Source organism: Lepisma saccharinum, unplaced genomic scaffold, assembly GCF_977018435.1.
Source record: "Lepisma saccharinum unplaced genomic scaffold, izLepSacc3.1 HAP1_SCAFFOLD_281, whole genome shotgun sequence".
Lineage (NCBI taxonomy): Eukaryota > Metazoa > Arthropoda > Insecta > Zygentoma > Lepismatidae > Lepisma > Lepisma saccharinum.
Genome location: NW_028143033.1, coordinates 1 through 13,967, shown reverse-complemented (window position 1 = coordinate 13,967; position 13,967 = coordinate 1). Strand labels below are relative to the sequence as shown.

General features: G+C 39.3%; 3 protein-coding genes across 3 annotated transcripts; all 3 read left to right on the top strand.

Annotated features, from left to right (window-relative positions):
* Nucleotides 1-472: 472 nt before the first annotated feature.
* Nucleotides 473-2,953, top strand: LOC145982652 (uncharacterized). Its single transcript, XM_083116027.1, has one exon. It carries the CDS (start codon nt 473-475, stop codon nt 2,951-2,953), a length of 2,481 nt encoding a protein of 826 aa, XP_082972153.1.
* A 473-nt stretch (nt 2,954-3,426) lies between these two features.
* Nucleotides 3,427-4,089, top strand: LOC145982651 (uncharacterized). Its single transcript, XM_083116026.1, has one exon. It carries the CDS (start codon nt 3,427-3,429, stop codon nt 4,087-4,089), a length of 663 nt encoding a protein of 220 aa, XP_082972152.1.
* Nucleotides 4,090-4,472: 383 nt separating this feature from the next.
* LOC145982650 (uncharacterized) lies at nt 4,473-5,102 on the top strand. Its single transcript, XM_083116025.1, has one exon. The coding sequence runs from the start codon at nt 4,473-4,475 to the stop codon at nt 5,100-5,102; it is 630 nt and encodes a 209-aa protein (XP_082972151.1).
* Nucleotides 5,103-13,967: the final 8,865 nt, after the last annotated feature.

Sequence of the window (13,967 nt, the reverse complement as noted above, 5' to 3'; positions counted from 1 at the left end):
CTGGAAATGCTACAAACAGCGGCCGAAACAAGAAAAAGTGTCTTCTTGTTGGATGACTGACGCGAACATGGTCCTCAGTCGGATATTGGCTGCGATCAGCATTCGTTGTGTGTTGTCTTGAACTTTTGTGCTAGCGTGCATTCGTGAACTGTGAACAAATACATTGACATACGGTTTGCTACGTGTAACCAGTTTCAGTGCACCTTTTGTAGTGCCAGGAAGTGTTTCGTGAGCGCATTGTAGTTTGGACAACAACAATTCGTGCGCGACTCAATATACATGGAAGCCATATCAGCAGCAAAGACTGTGCTCAAGCGAGAAGTTACTCGCCTTGAGAATAAAGTGAACGCGGGTTTATTGGACAATGTGACAATCGCGTTATCGGTAAACAAAGCCAAACAATTAACGGAGGATTGCAAACAGTAATTACTTGACCTTGCTAGTGCGTGTGATGATGCAACTTTTGAGAGTTATGACTGTGAAATCGATTGTATTCAAGACCGTTTGGATGCAACCATGTGCAGGCTTTGTTCGTTGCAGCAGCAACAGACTCAGAACATCGACAGAAGCACGAACAAGTAAAGTGCGTCTCCCGAAGCTCACGCTGCCTGTGTTAACGGGACAATTACAAGAGTGGCTTTCTTTCCGTGATTTGTTTATCGCGTCGGTGGACAAAAACAAACAGTTATCCAGTGCGCAAAAGCTACAGTATTTGAAAGCTTCGTTAAAGGGGCAACCTGCATTGCTTATCCAGTCCATGTCGGTGACTGATGATAACTATGCAGAGGCGTGGAACATTCTAAATTCGCGCTATCAAAACAAACTGGAAATTGTTATGGACACAATCAAGCGCTTAGTCGCACAACCCAAAGTGCAACGTGAATCCGCAGCAGCCTTACGTAGCCTGCTAGACACAACTACCGAGTGCGTTCGCGTGTTGAAAGTGATGGACATGCCCATAGAACATTGGGATCCTATCCTAGTATTTCATGTGACAGAAAAAATGGACAGTGATACTAGACAACAATGGGAACTTTCATTAAAGACAATCGAGTTGCCTACGTTTCAGGAGTTGAGTGACTTTCTTGATCAGCGTTCTCATGCATTATCAGCTTCAAATCTCAGTGCACAAAGATTGAAGCAGTCGACTCACAATAGCTCCCCGTTCAAGGGTGTGTATCATGCAGTGTCGGATGATACCTGTGAAAAATGTAAACTGCGTCATGCGCTATACAAGTGCAAAGACTTCAAAAGCCTTTCGGTGATGGACAGAATGAGATTTGTTAGAGAAAAGGGTTTGTGTTATAATTGCATTCAAAGTCATCATAGGGCATCGGTATGCGACTCAGGGGCGTGCCGCGTTTGCAATAAAAAGCATCATACTTTGTTACACTATTATAAGCAGAATGACTCTAGTGAGACAACAACTTCCCCCCAAGAGGTTTCTTCTCATGTGGCTGGAGAAGGAGACAAGGGACTAAAGCCAGTGTTGCTATCCACTGCAGTTGTGTATGTGCAGGGAAGAGATGGTGTTTATCAACCAGTTCGTGCGCTCCTGGACTGTGCCTCAGAGACTTCCTTTGTGAGCTCACGATGTGTGCAAAGGTTAGGTTTACTTCAGCATAAGGCAGACATCACTGTGAATGGAATTACACCAACGGGTGTAGGTGTAGGCAGTGCAATAGTGGATCTACAATTCCAACCCAGTAGCAGAAGAAAAACGTTCACCACAAGGGCAATCATACCTCCTAAAATAACAGGAAACATTCCCAGGGAACCTTTACCAGACTTCAGGAAGTGGACACATATTCAAGGACTGAAGTTGGCAGATCCAAGGTTTTATGTGATGGAACCGGTGGACATTTTACTTGGAGCAGATTTGTTTCCTTTTCTTATGCAAAGTGGCAAACGTGTTGGGCCAAAGGGAACACCTACTGCAATACGTACTGTTCTTGGTTGGATTCTTTGTGGCAGTGTGGACTTTCCCAAGGTAAGGGCAGTAGCATCATTTCATGCATCTTGTAGTCTTGATAGTGCACTTCGCCAGTTCTGGGAGGTAGAGGAGGTCCCAAGACAAATGCATCTGACATTAGAGGAGATACAATGTGAAGAGCACTTTTCGGTGACTCATGTTCGAGAAAACAATAAGATCAGTGTGAGCCTTCCATTCAAGGAAGACAGTCCTCCCTTAGGATACTCTCATGAAACAGCGGTGGCGAGATTACAGCAAATGGAACGGAAGTTTGCAAGGTCTCCTGTTTTTCATCAGAAGTACTCAGAATTCATGCATGAATATTTAGACTTGGGACATATGGAGCCTGTTCCTCCAAGTGAAGTGAAAAAGAAACCATGTGATAGTTTCTATTTACCGCATCATGCTGTAATCAATCCAAATTCTACCAGTACACCTCTTCGTGTAATTTTTGATGCCAGTTCAGTGACTTCAACAGGGATTAGTCTCAACGATAAGCTTCAAGTTGGGCCAAATTTGCAAGCTTATATCTTTCCATTGTTACTCAGGTTAAGGAAGCATCAAATTCCTTTGTATGCAGACATTTCCAAAATGTATAGACAAATATTGATCCATCCATCAGATACAGAATTTCAGCGAATAGTGTGGCGAGACAATCCTAAAGAATTGATAAGGGACTATAAGCTACTCACGGTGACGTATGGGACATCCAGTGCACCTTATCTTGCAACAAAGTGTCTTCAACAATTAGCTATTGATGAAATGAATGCATTTCTATTAGCAGCCCCAGTGTTATTAAATGATTTTTATGTTGACGATTTGGTATCTGGTGCCAGCAATGTGGAAGAAGCTATCGAATTGCAGTCACAATTGATACAGTTACTAGCAAAGGGTGGTTTTGAGTTACGTAAATGGTCCTGTAGTGAGCCACAAGTGTTGACAGCAGTACCTGTAGAGTTGAGAGAAACTAATGTGCTTTAGATATCCATTGCAGTGTACTTGTGAAAACGTTAGGTCTAAGGTGGCATCCTGGTGCTGACCACTTCACTTTTCTTGTGACTTTACAACCAAAACGTCACACATTGACGAAAAGACTATTGTTATCTGACATTGCAAAATTGTTTGATCCTCTTGGTTTCTTAACCCCAACAGTCATACAAGCAAAAATACTTATTCAAGAATTGTGGAAAGAAAATTTGGGCTGGGATGAGGCATTATCCGTGGAAACATGCGAATTGTTGCTACATTTTTGTAGTGAACTTCCTGTACTGCAACAATTACAAATCGAGCGTGCTATTGTATCTGCAAATGCTATTGCTTGTCAATTAGTGGGTTTCTGTGATGCATCACAACAAGCATACTGTGCTGTAGTGTACCTTCGCTCAGTTTATGACGATGGTCATGTTGAAGTGAGGTTGGTAAGAGCAAAGACTAAGGTGGCTCCAATAAAGCAAATGTCTCTACCAAGGCTAGAACTATCAGCGGCAGTTTTATTGACACGATTGCTCGTAGTAATCTCCAATGCACTTTCCTACAAATTGGAAGATGCATGTGTGTGGACTGATTCTACCATTGTGCTTGCTTGGTTATCCTCAACACCAAGCAGGTGGAAAACATTTGTAGCAAATCGAGTGGCAGAAGTGCAGGAGAGTCTTCGTCGTGAACAATGGTCTCACATCATGGAAAAATCAAATCCTGCAGATCTTGCTATCAGTGCTTCAGCCTTAGTTCAGTGTGAGTTATGGTGGGCGGGACCAGAATTCTTACGAGCAACGTCATTGGCAACGTTTGATCATCATGAGACAAGCAACGAAATTTTGGAAGAAGTTACAAAAGCAGAGAAGAAGATTGCCATTACAGCTATGTACATTACAGTAGAAGAAGATCTGATCAGCAGATATTCAAGCTTTTCTAAAATGCAGAGAATAATGGCATGGATCCAACGATTTGTGTTCAATGCTCGCCAGTCAGTGAATGAGAGAATGCAAGGAGCATTGACAACTAAAGAGCTTATGACAGCAACGACCTCTCTTGTAAAACAAGTTCAGGAAAGTGATTTCTCAGCAGAATTACATAGTTTACAAGCTAAAATTCCACTGCCAACAAAAAGCAGGTAATTGTGTTTGGCTCCTTTTGTTGATGAGGCAGGTGTTATTCGTGTTGGAGGGAGGCTACACAAAGAAAGAATAACAGTGGACCATAAACATCCAATGTTGCTAGCTGCAAAGCACAAATTGACTCACTTATTAATTAAAAATGAACATTTACTTAATCTTCATACTGGTCCTCAGTTAGTGTTGTCCTCATTGCAACGAAAATTCTGGATACTGAGAGGACGAGATACAGTGCGTAGCATTGTGAAGAAATGTGTAACTTGTCATCGCTTTTGTACACAAGCTGGGGAACAATTAATGGGTAGCTTACCAGAATCTAGGATCAATCCTCTCGTCCATTTATAAACTGTGGTGTGGATTATCTAGGGCCCATACTGTTGAAGGAAATGGTTGGACGCTCTCGTAAGCAGTATAAGGGTTATATTGCCTTATTTGTTTGTTTCGCAACGAAAGTAGTTCATTTAGAAATAGTGAGCAGTGGTAGTACAGAGAAGTTTTTGGCTGCACTTTGGAGATTTGTATCTCGTCGTGGAAAACCCAGTAATATTTACAGTGATTGTGGAACAACGTTTGTTGGTGCTAATAGAGAGTTAAAGGAATTCATGAGATTGGCAAAACAACCAAAGCACAATGCAACTATTTCAAGTGCTCTAAGCAGCTTAGGCATCCAGTGGCATTTTAATGTTCCTCGTAATCCTCATGCAGGAGGATTGTGGGAGAGTGGTGTCAAATCAGTTAAATACCACCTCAAAAGAGTTGTGAGGAATGCCATACTTATCTTTGAGGAATTGTATACAGTATTAACACAAATAGAAGCATGTTTGAATTCCAGACCGTTAACTGCTCTATCCAGTGATCCCAACGACATGCAGGCACTTACTCCAGGCCATTTCTTAATAGGATATGCATTAATAGCTACTCCAGATAGGGACCTTTGCTACAATGAAAATGAACAGACTGTCGAAGTGGCAGCTCGTGCAAAGGCTGACGCAGCATTTCTGGCGCAGATGGTGTAGGGATTATCATTCTCAGTTTCAACAACGTCCTAAGTGGAGAAGGGAGCAACAGAATCTACAGGTCGATGACTTGGTTGTGGTTAGAGATGATCAACTTGCACCTCAACAGTGGAAACTTGGCAGAGTAATCAACGTTCATCCAGGTGAAGATGGATTGGTTAGAGCAACAACAGTGAGAACCAGTGAAGGAACCTACAAGAGGCCAGCAGTGAAGCTGTCCCTTTTACCAGTGAGTGAAGTTGAACACCAACGAGAAAGAACTTAAACTTTCAAATTTATGTATAAAAGGCAATCATTAGTTTGTTCAATTTCCTTTTAATTTTGTTTTGTCATTTTCAGTAGCAAATTTTGGGAAAATTGTATTCAATTTACATTTGTACATCAAAAATGTGTTCTATATTGTGTATTTAGTAAAGTGTTGAAATTAATCATTTCAAGGTGGGCGGTATGTTCTGTACCTTGTGCTTTTGGAGCCAAGATGGCCGCCACGTTATTCTCTGGAACTAGTGCCTACTGAAAGTGAGAGAGTGAATAGTCTGTGAAGAGAGAAGCGACGCTATGTAATATACGTAGTGCAGGTGGGCTGCAAATAATGTATATTTTGCGACGCATACATCATTTCGATGTAATTGAGTGTCTCATTTATGTGTATTAGTCTACCTACAGCACCACTACCTTCCTGGAAATGCTACAAACAGCGGCCGAAACAAGAAAAAGTGTCTTCTTTTTGGATGACGGGCGCGAACAGTATCAGACGTGCCGATTTAATCGGGACAAGCTTTTACTTTGAATTCCTGTTCGTCATAGACGTAACTTGGCGCAGGGCAAAAGGGAAATTTGTCCCCTCAAATCAGGTTTCTTAAAGAGCTAGAAAAGGACTTATATTCGGCTCGTCTAAAATGTCTTATATTTGAAAGATGGTTCCAAAATATATACCAATTTAATACTTTGAAAATGTGTCAGATTGTTTATTACGTCACATCTGCGTGTGGCGAATGTCTACTACAAAAGTAGGATTTCGTAACAGAAAAAATAACTCACTCCTTTTTTTTCGTAGCCGGTTTCATCTTGAAGCTGAAATTAAGAATATTAATTAACAAATCATTGGCGAATAATGAAAAAAAATATGGTGTTAAACCCAATTCTTCAATACTTTAGCACAATCTTTTTTGTAAATTGACATTTTCTTGTAAGTTCACTTTCTGAACAGGTGGGCTTATCCAAACTAGATACAATTTAAAGTAGGATCCGTACCTGGAACCACCTGATTACAAGACAAGGACATTACCACTACGCCATCAGTGAGGCGTACACAATCTTTTCTTTTCCGTCCATTTGAAACGTATATACGTTAAAATAATATGTTTTACGTTGCTAGATCTCTATGGATTAAATTCTACAATAAAACAACAGACACATGTCTTAGCCAGTATTCGAACCCTTAGCGTCAGGTTTCACAGTAGATAAGCTCCTGTTTTATGTTTATGTTTTCCTCTCGGCAATACAAAAACTAGCAAGTCCCCATACTCAATAGTCTTACAATGTTTGCATATCATATCACCTAAATTAATTAATTATTTTCGAACACAATCCCAAATAGCGTCGTCGCCTTGTAATCAACTGGTCCCAGGTTCGATACCCAGTGGAGGCACATAGTGGTTCGGATCGCACTTTAACCTGTAGGTCCACTCCCGATTAGCCAACTGAGCATAAAGTGGAGTTAACAGTCATGTACCAATGCTATTTTTACATTGAAATATACCAATGGCGGGGGTAAGTTACTTACCTCATTTTATTTCTATGCATTTGAATGAGAAAACGAATGTAAATATGTTCGATAACGCTACAAACATTTAAATGAAGTTTAAAATCAACGGCTGGTTGTATGATGTCGTCAAATAGCATACGATGACGTCATGTGCATGGGCGTCCAGAGGGGGGCACTAACCCCACATGAGATTTCTGGAATGAGTTAATGCAATTCGAATGGTGAAATTGTAGATATATTTCATAACAAAAACTATTGTTTTCTTTGACTTACAAGCAGTAAGTTACAACAACTATTATTATTACTATTATTATTTGAAGTAGGGTTACATTTAAGCTTACATTCAATTTTACACTGATTATCTAACTCTAAAAACCAGCTATTTTACTTACGTGAATTAATGTTAAGCATACAGTTATGCAAATGTATATAGATATTCAGAATATGAAAATAACAAATGTATGTAATTTTTAAAAAAACATAGTAGTAGTAGTAGTAATGTAATAATAATAACACTTCCTGTTTCTGAAAGAACAAAAAACCCTAAAATATAATACTGTTTATAAAAATAACTAAAAATCTGGAATATTTATTTTTTGAAAAACTTTACAACATAATCGCGTTCTTCTTGATTGTCCATTGCATTTCCTGTAGTTATTCAGCGCTACACTGCATGCAGGTTCTTTTTATCACCTGTTCTTCCTTCTTGGTATGTGTAGGACATATGCACTTGTTGCAATCAGTACATGTCTTCATGTATTTTCTGTCCGCGCATCTATGACACAAATGACATCGCCCTTTCTTCGGAACGTTGAGCACTGCATGTCTTGTTGTCCTGCCACGTGACTGTGTCAGGACTGTCACTCTGCTGATCGCACCTTGACCACGATTGCACTAATATCCACAGAGTTGCATCGCAATTGTGTACTTCCTTTGCAGACCTGCAGAATTTGCGGGTCGCCTTCGTATATTTATATCACACAATTCTCGAGCAAGTTGTTTGAAATAAAACATCCTCCCTGAATTCTTCTTTGGTTGATCATTTTTCCATTGGTAGTTGGTTTCACGAAATAACACGTAGGTGTTGTAGGCTGCAAAGTCCACTAAGTTCTAGAATACAGCCATGGGCCAACGTCGAGTTCCGCGACGGGAAGAATAACCTCATATGCACTTGTGGATTGTATCCACGCCTGCTTTTGTAGAATTATAAAAGTGAATCATGTCGGGCTTATCGGCTGTTATTTTCGTGCCATGGTGTTGTGTTGAAAGCACACGTAGCTACCCAAAGTAGCGTCTTCGCAAAAAGCAAAAAGGACTGTTCCTGGCAAAGCTTATTTCAACGAGGCAGGGCGTAGTTGAACTGGAATATATCTTTTTATCACTGCGCACTGTACCCGCCACTGTAATTATTTAGCTGAGCAACTCAGTTGCAAGCGGAATTATGGTGAATTTCCGATCCATGGTGATGTTTCTTCCACATTGCTTCAACTGTCCATTTCTGACCAACATATTTACGATTTCGGGACCACTAATGAAACGTGTTTGTTGATTTTCGACCTTGCCTGTGTAAGGTTCAACAGCAAAACAGCAATTGGAGATCGAATCACACAAAATGTTCACCTCAATCCCGAATTTCCCGGGTTTTGTGGGGATGTATATTCTAAATGGACAACGGCTATGAAAAGTAATCAATTCCTCGTTCACTGTGACTGACTCACCAGGATTTTGCAATGTTGGAAATCTGTTCACAAATGTTCCACAGTTCTCTGATGAGAGTAAATTTATCCTGTTGTCTTCGTTCTTCACGTGTGGTGGCGTCGTAGAAAAGTAGACATTTCAGTAATAGGCGCATTCTATGTTCCGACAGTGTTGCTCTATACGTCGGAAAATTATCTTCGTTGAAAAGGTATCTAATTTCGACTTTGTTCTGATGGTGAACACCAGAATTCAGTAGAACCCCAATTACGCCCAAAATGTCTTTCTTCTCATAGTTTTTTTGAATTGCGAATAAACCAATCAAACGTTGTCTGTGCGATAGTTGAAAGTTTCTGGTTTGTGTAGCTTACAATAATATCTAGAACATCATCGTCAAAATATATAAAGAATGAGTCTTTTGGATTCCCAGGTTCTACTCCACGCTTTGGCCCGGGTCCTGATGGCATAACATTTGCATCGTGACGTCTCCCAGGATTGGTCAACGAGTTCTTTCCATTCCATTCCTGAAGGAGCCTTCATATTATTCTTATTCAATGGCTGATCTATTTTGGCTTGAGGTCGTGGTCGTCTTCGTGGCGGTTGAACATTTGCAGTATTTTCATCTTCCCCAACTCACTCACTACTTTCTGTATCTTGTTGTGGTGACTCGTCCACATTAGGATCTGTAGGCCTAATATCATTTGTTTCATTAGCACCTGTAGGTCAAAAATCGTCTGTTTCACTATCCGAACTATCAAACAAATCTTCTTAATTTATTCATTGTCAGAACCAAACAAACCAACAATCTCGCTCTCTGAAATGATTCTCTCGTAGATATCCTGTTCGATTAAGAAATATTGACCCTGGCAGACCTTGTCAGCTCCTTCTCAGAAATGTGTAGGGTAAGCCTTTCACAGGAAATGGTAAGAACACTGGCCTTTGGCTAGAGGTGACGAGAGGCCAAGCAAGGGTTTAAATAGGTGTGCATGAGATCGACACGAGGTCTTTTAATCTGGAATCATCGGAGAAGCAGGAGCTACTTGTCGTATTTCTAAACCGCACAGGGTAAGCTAGTCTACACCCCATTCTACCATTCGCATTGCTCACTTCAGTCTAAACCGAATCATGAGTCTATTTTAATGATAAGTTAGATATTTGTACCTACCGGTTCAGGGCTGTCTCTACCATCAACAAGTATTAATCGGGAGGGGCAAGTTACATCCCTATTTGAGATCCCAGCGTTCATGTTTTGCTTTTAATTTTTATTTCTGTTTCAGTTATTTTACGTAAGTTTCCTTCTACCACTCGCGTTAATCGTGTCAGCGAGAAAGAATTATAAACTCGTGAAATGGACGGTGTGACAAATAAACCACAAAATATTACCTTATCTTAAAATTTACAACCAGATATGATTTGTCACGTAGCAATTTTACTCGTATCTCTCTGAAATCGATCCATTGCCTTTCCGATGGCGTAGCGGTAACGTCTTTGCCATGTAATCAAAGGCTTCCGAATTCAATATCAGATAGAGGAACACATGGTTCGAATCCCACTTTAACCCTCCGTCATGCGCGCCCTCTTATTAGTACAAATGTCCCGCGCGCTGCACTCGGTGCCGCCATATCGAAACCAACTTTATTTAGATGAATTATTGATTCAAATTGATCTTTAATTACACTAGCACTTACTGGAAATCAGGCGATATATATAAATATATATATGAACGCAAACAGTCCATTCTGGACATTTTCATTAGTTAAACTAAAACTTAAATTATGTAATAACTAAAAACATTAAAGAATATCACATAGACGTTCATGCTTAGACTCTTGAAGCAAATACAACAAAATATTATTCCAAAAGTAGTTAAAATTTTGCCATATATTAAAGGAACTAAAAAATGAACTCTTCATTCATAAAATTGTCTACGTATTTTTCAAAAATGTTCCACATATTTTTCAAAACAAATTGAAATCATCCAACTTATATGGGCTTAGAAAGGAACTATTTGTTTCAACATTCTCAGTCAAAATCTTGCTGACTCGCAGAAAAAGCAATCAAATGAGTAAAACACAACTCGAAGATACTTACAAAATATTATAATTTTCAAATCTCAATATGTTTCTTCTAGTTTTACGAGATATAAGTGAAAAGAGATATACGAACTCAAACAAAGCGGACCGAATGTTTTCACTTTTCAATATCGTTAGTTTCACAACTCTGACAATTCGAATCGATACTGCAATGGTTTTTGCATACAATTAATTTGCATTCCGAAAAACATACCGTCGTTTTATTCTTCTTATATCCACCAAAGTCGTGGCTGGCGTGCCATGATCTAAGGTAGGGAACTTTCCCGCGCACGGTACTGAGTGCCGGCTAAGGAGAACCGGTCACCTCAGAGACATGTAAACAACTGAAAGAACGCCAGAAAAAGGTGCGAACGCCTCTATGTTTTCTTGGGAATAATGTAGATAAGTTACCTACTGCTTTCCAGACCATTGTTGTGCTGGTAAGGAAAGTCATTGAAAATTTCAGAAAAGGTAGCACTCAGTGCCGCCGTGCGGGTAACGGAGGGTAAATCTGTAGGTCCAGTGCATAAACTGGACTTAAACAATTCAATTTTTAATTAGCGTGTGCCATGTGGTCTGTGTTGAGAACTCGATGTGAACCATAATTTCAGTGAACCTTGTTTGACGATCACTCTAAGATCATTCGAAATAATATTTCCTTACGAGCAGCTCGTGTTAAGAAACCAGTTCCTGAATTTTTTTTCTGAACGCCTCGTAGCAGCCAGCTGTTGTTTGTTGTGGCTGGGGCATGAGTCGCGTGACTGCTGCTTTCAATGCTCAATCCTTCACGAGAACACAGACCCACCAGGCAAACTTAAGCGAATATTTTGTTATTTGGGTTCCATAAACAACAGGCTATAGACTTTACGAAATTCTATGTCCCGTGGCCAAAGTAATTCTATCTCTGACTGTACAGCGTCTCTCAAAAGTTTTAGGACAACAACATTTTAAACTAGGCAACCCAACTTACGCAAAGCGTTCGTGGGTTGCGTGTACAGTGAGGCTCAATTTCAGGGTTGCCACATGCACAATAGATATTTATAAAATACGCGAAAGAAATAAAAACAAGTATTATCGTATGAAATTATTAAAAATATCACTATTATATCGCAAGATACAAAATTCTTTCTCAAAGAAAAAAAAATATGTTTTCTAGTATTTCATTGCTGATGAGTCTACAGAAAGAATAAGAGGTGATAGAAAACGAAAGGTGACAAAGAAGAGGAGAAAGAGAAAGCGAAAGGAGAAGAGGAAAAGTAGAGGAGAGAAGAAAGAAAGGAGAGACGAGGAGAGGAGATGTCGTGAGGAGAATGGAAGAAGATTCTAGGAGAGATGAGGAAAATGGAGCAAAGAAGAGAAAAGAGAAGGAAAACGAGATGAGAGAAGAGGAGACGAGAAGAGGGGAGTGGAGAGTAGAGTAAAGGAGAGAAAAGAGAAGAAGGGAAAGACGATTGCAGTGGAGTCGGAAATCTAAGACAGGAAAGGAGATACGAGGAGTGCAGATGAGTGGGATAGAGATAAGATGCGAGTAAAGTAGGGAAGGCGATATGAGATAAAAGCAGAGCAGAAGGATGGAAGAAGAAGAATAAGGAGAAGAGAAGAACAGAAGGGACTGAAGAGAAGAGGTAGTTGCAGAAAATATCGTCTCAGCGTCAAGAATTGATGCATTGGTCAAATTATCGACATGAAACATTCAATAACATTTTGAAATGTATTGGAGAATGTATTAGATCGGTGCGAAATGCCTTTTGGCTTAGTTCAGAGCAAGATAAAATCTTCCATGTAAGATCTTTGATTTTACCTGCGATTATACCACTAAAACATGAATGTAATTTTAATATTTATAAGAATTTTCTCATTTTTGTCCATTTCTCGGTTCGTTGAAATGGAGATTTTGTAATTTAATATTTCCCCTCTCCCCATCGTTTATTCCAAACTTAATCATTCCGTTTCACATGGCGTGGACAATGAACACAATGGGATAGGTCTAAAACTTACGAAAATTTTCTGCCACCGGAAGGGTTTGAACCTACGACCATCAGATTGACAGTCCTGAACGGTAAACACTACCCTACAAGCTTTCGTTCCTGAAAGTAAGTAGAAGGAGCTGATCAATGTGAAATGTAGATGCAACTCGCCTCCTACATGTAATGTGCAAACAATACTTGTTTGTAACAAAGAAATCGAAGGTAGTACGACTCGGCGAAAACATTTAAAGGAGAATTGCACATGATGAAAACTTTTCATTCTATATTTGCGGACGTTTCCTTGCATTGAACTCGAGTGGGAAAAGGGGTAAAATTAGTATGACCTGAATTTCCACAAATATAAATAGTTAATTCATTAATATTTGTCAATGTCTTTGAAGCAGTACACAATTATCGTTAGAGTATCATAATTCACGATCGTATACATGAAAATATCTCTTTGAACGTGTGTCAATTCATTTATTTGTTTATCTTTTTTTATAAATTCCATATGCAGAACAATGTAACCACATATACACTGCTATTACAAATAATGTTACCATGCTCTTATTTAATAGAAGGGGATTTAGAAAAAAGAAAAAAAAGAACACCTAGTATGGAGTATCGAACCTGTGACCTTTAGCTGTCTAACCGAGTACTGTAACCACTGCACCACGCCCTTACCTTCGATTGAAGAAACAATTTTCAAGTATTCTGTCCCTCCAATATTGTAAATGTCGTAGGGTATACATGTAGTTGAACTTTTACTTCAATTTTGAATTTCGTTCTTGTAGTATAGCAGATATCTTCGAGATATAATTTTCTAAGTGATGAAGAAAACGAGAATATTAGTAGTTGTGAAAATGCGAGTTATTTCTTCAAACTTATTATTGTGATTAGACATTATTAATGGAAAATATCTAGAGGCTTGAACATTGCAGGACGATATTCTTTTCCTGCGATACTAGAATAGACTAAATGATTGTTTCCTGACGCAAGTCTCGTGTTCAGAAATGTATTTGCTGTTGCGTAAGGTAACATGAAACAATTACACCGTTTGCGAACTACCAAATCTGCGCAACGTTAGACGTAAACAGGCGGAAAATTTTATTCATAAAATCACTTCACATTTGACAGTATTAGTCAAGAGAGAATCGTGGGACATTGTGTTGAGGTGCTGGAGTAAATCCTTCTTCTTTCTTTTCTTCCTCGAAGAACATCAATTTTTAAAGTAGAGCAACAGTCGTTCCGCTCTTTCTTATTTCTTTTAAATTTTTCCACATTCCTTTAATTGGGTTAAAAATAAATAAAAATATTGCTTGCATTTCTGACATTGACGTAGACAAGGCCCGTACGCAGGATT

Excerpts from the sequence above, each read along its gene's own strand:
- LOC145982652 (XM_083116027.1), top strand. The coding sequence starts at position 473 with ATGACTGTGAAATCGATTGTATTCAAGACCGTTTGGATGCAACCATGT.
- LOC145982651 (XM_083116026.1), top strand. The coding sequence starts at position 3,427 with ATGTCTCTACCAAGGCTAGAACTATCAGCGGCAGTTTTATTGACACGA.
- LOC145982650 (XM_083116025.1), top strand. The coding sequence starts at position 4,473 with ATGGTTGGACGCTCTCGTAAGCAGTATAAGGGTTATATTGCCTTATTT.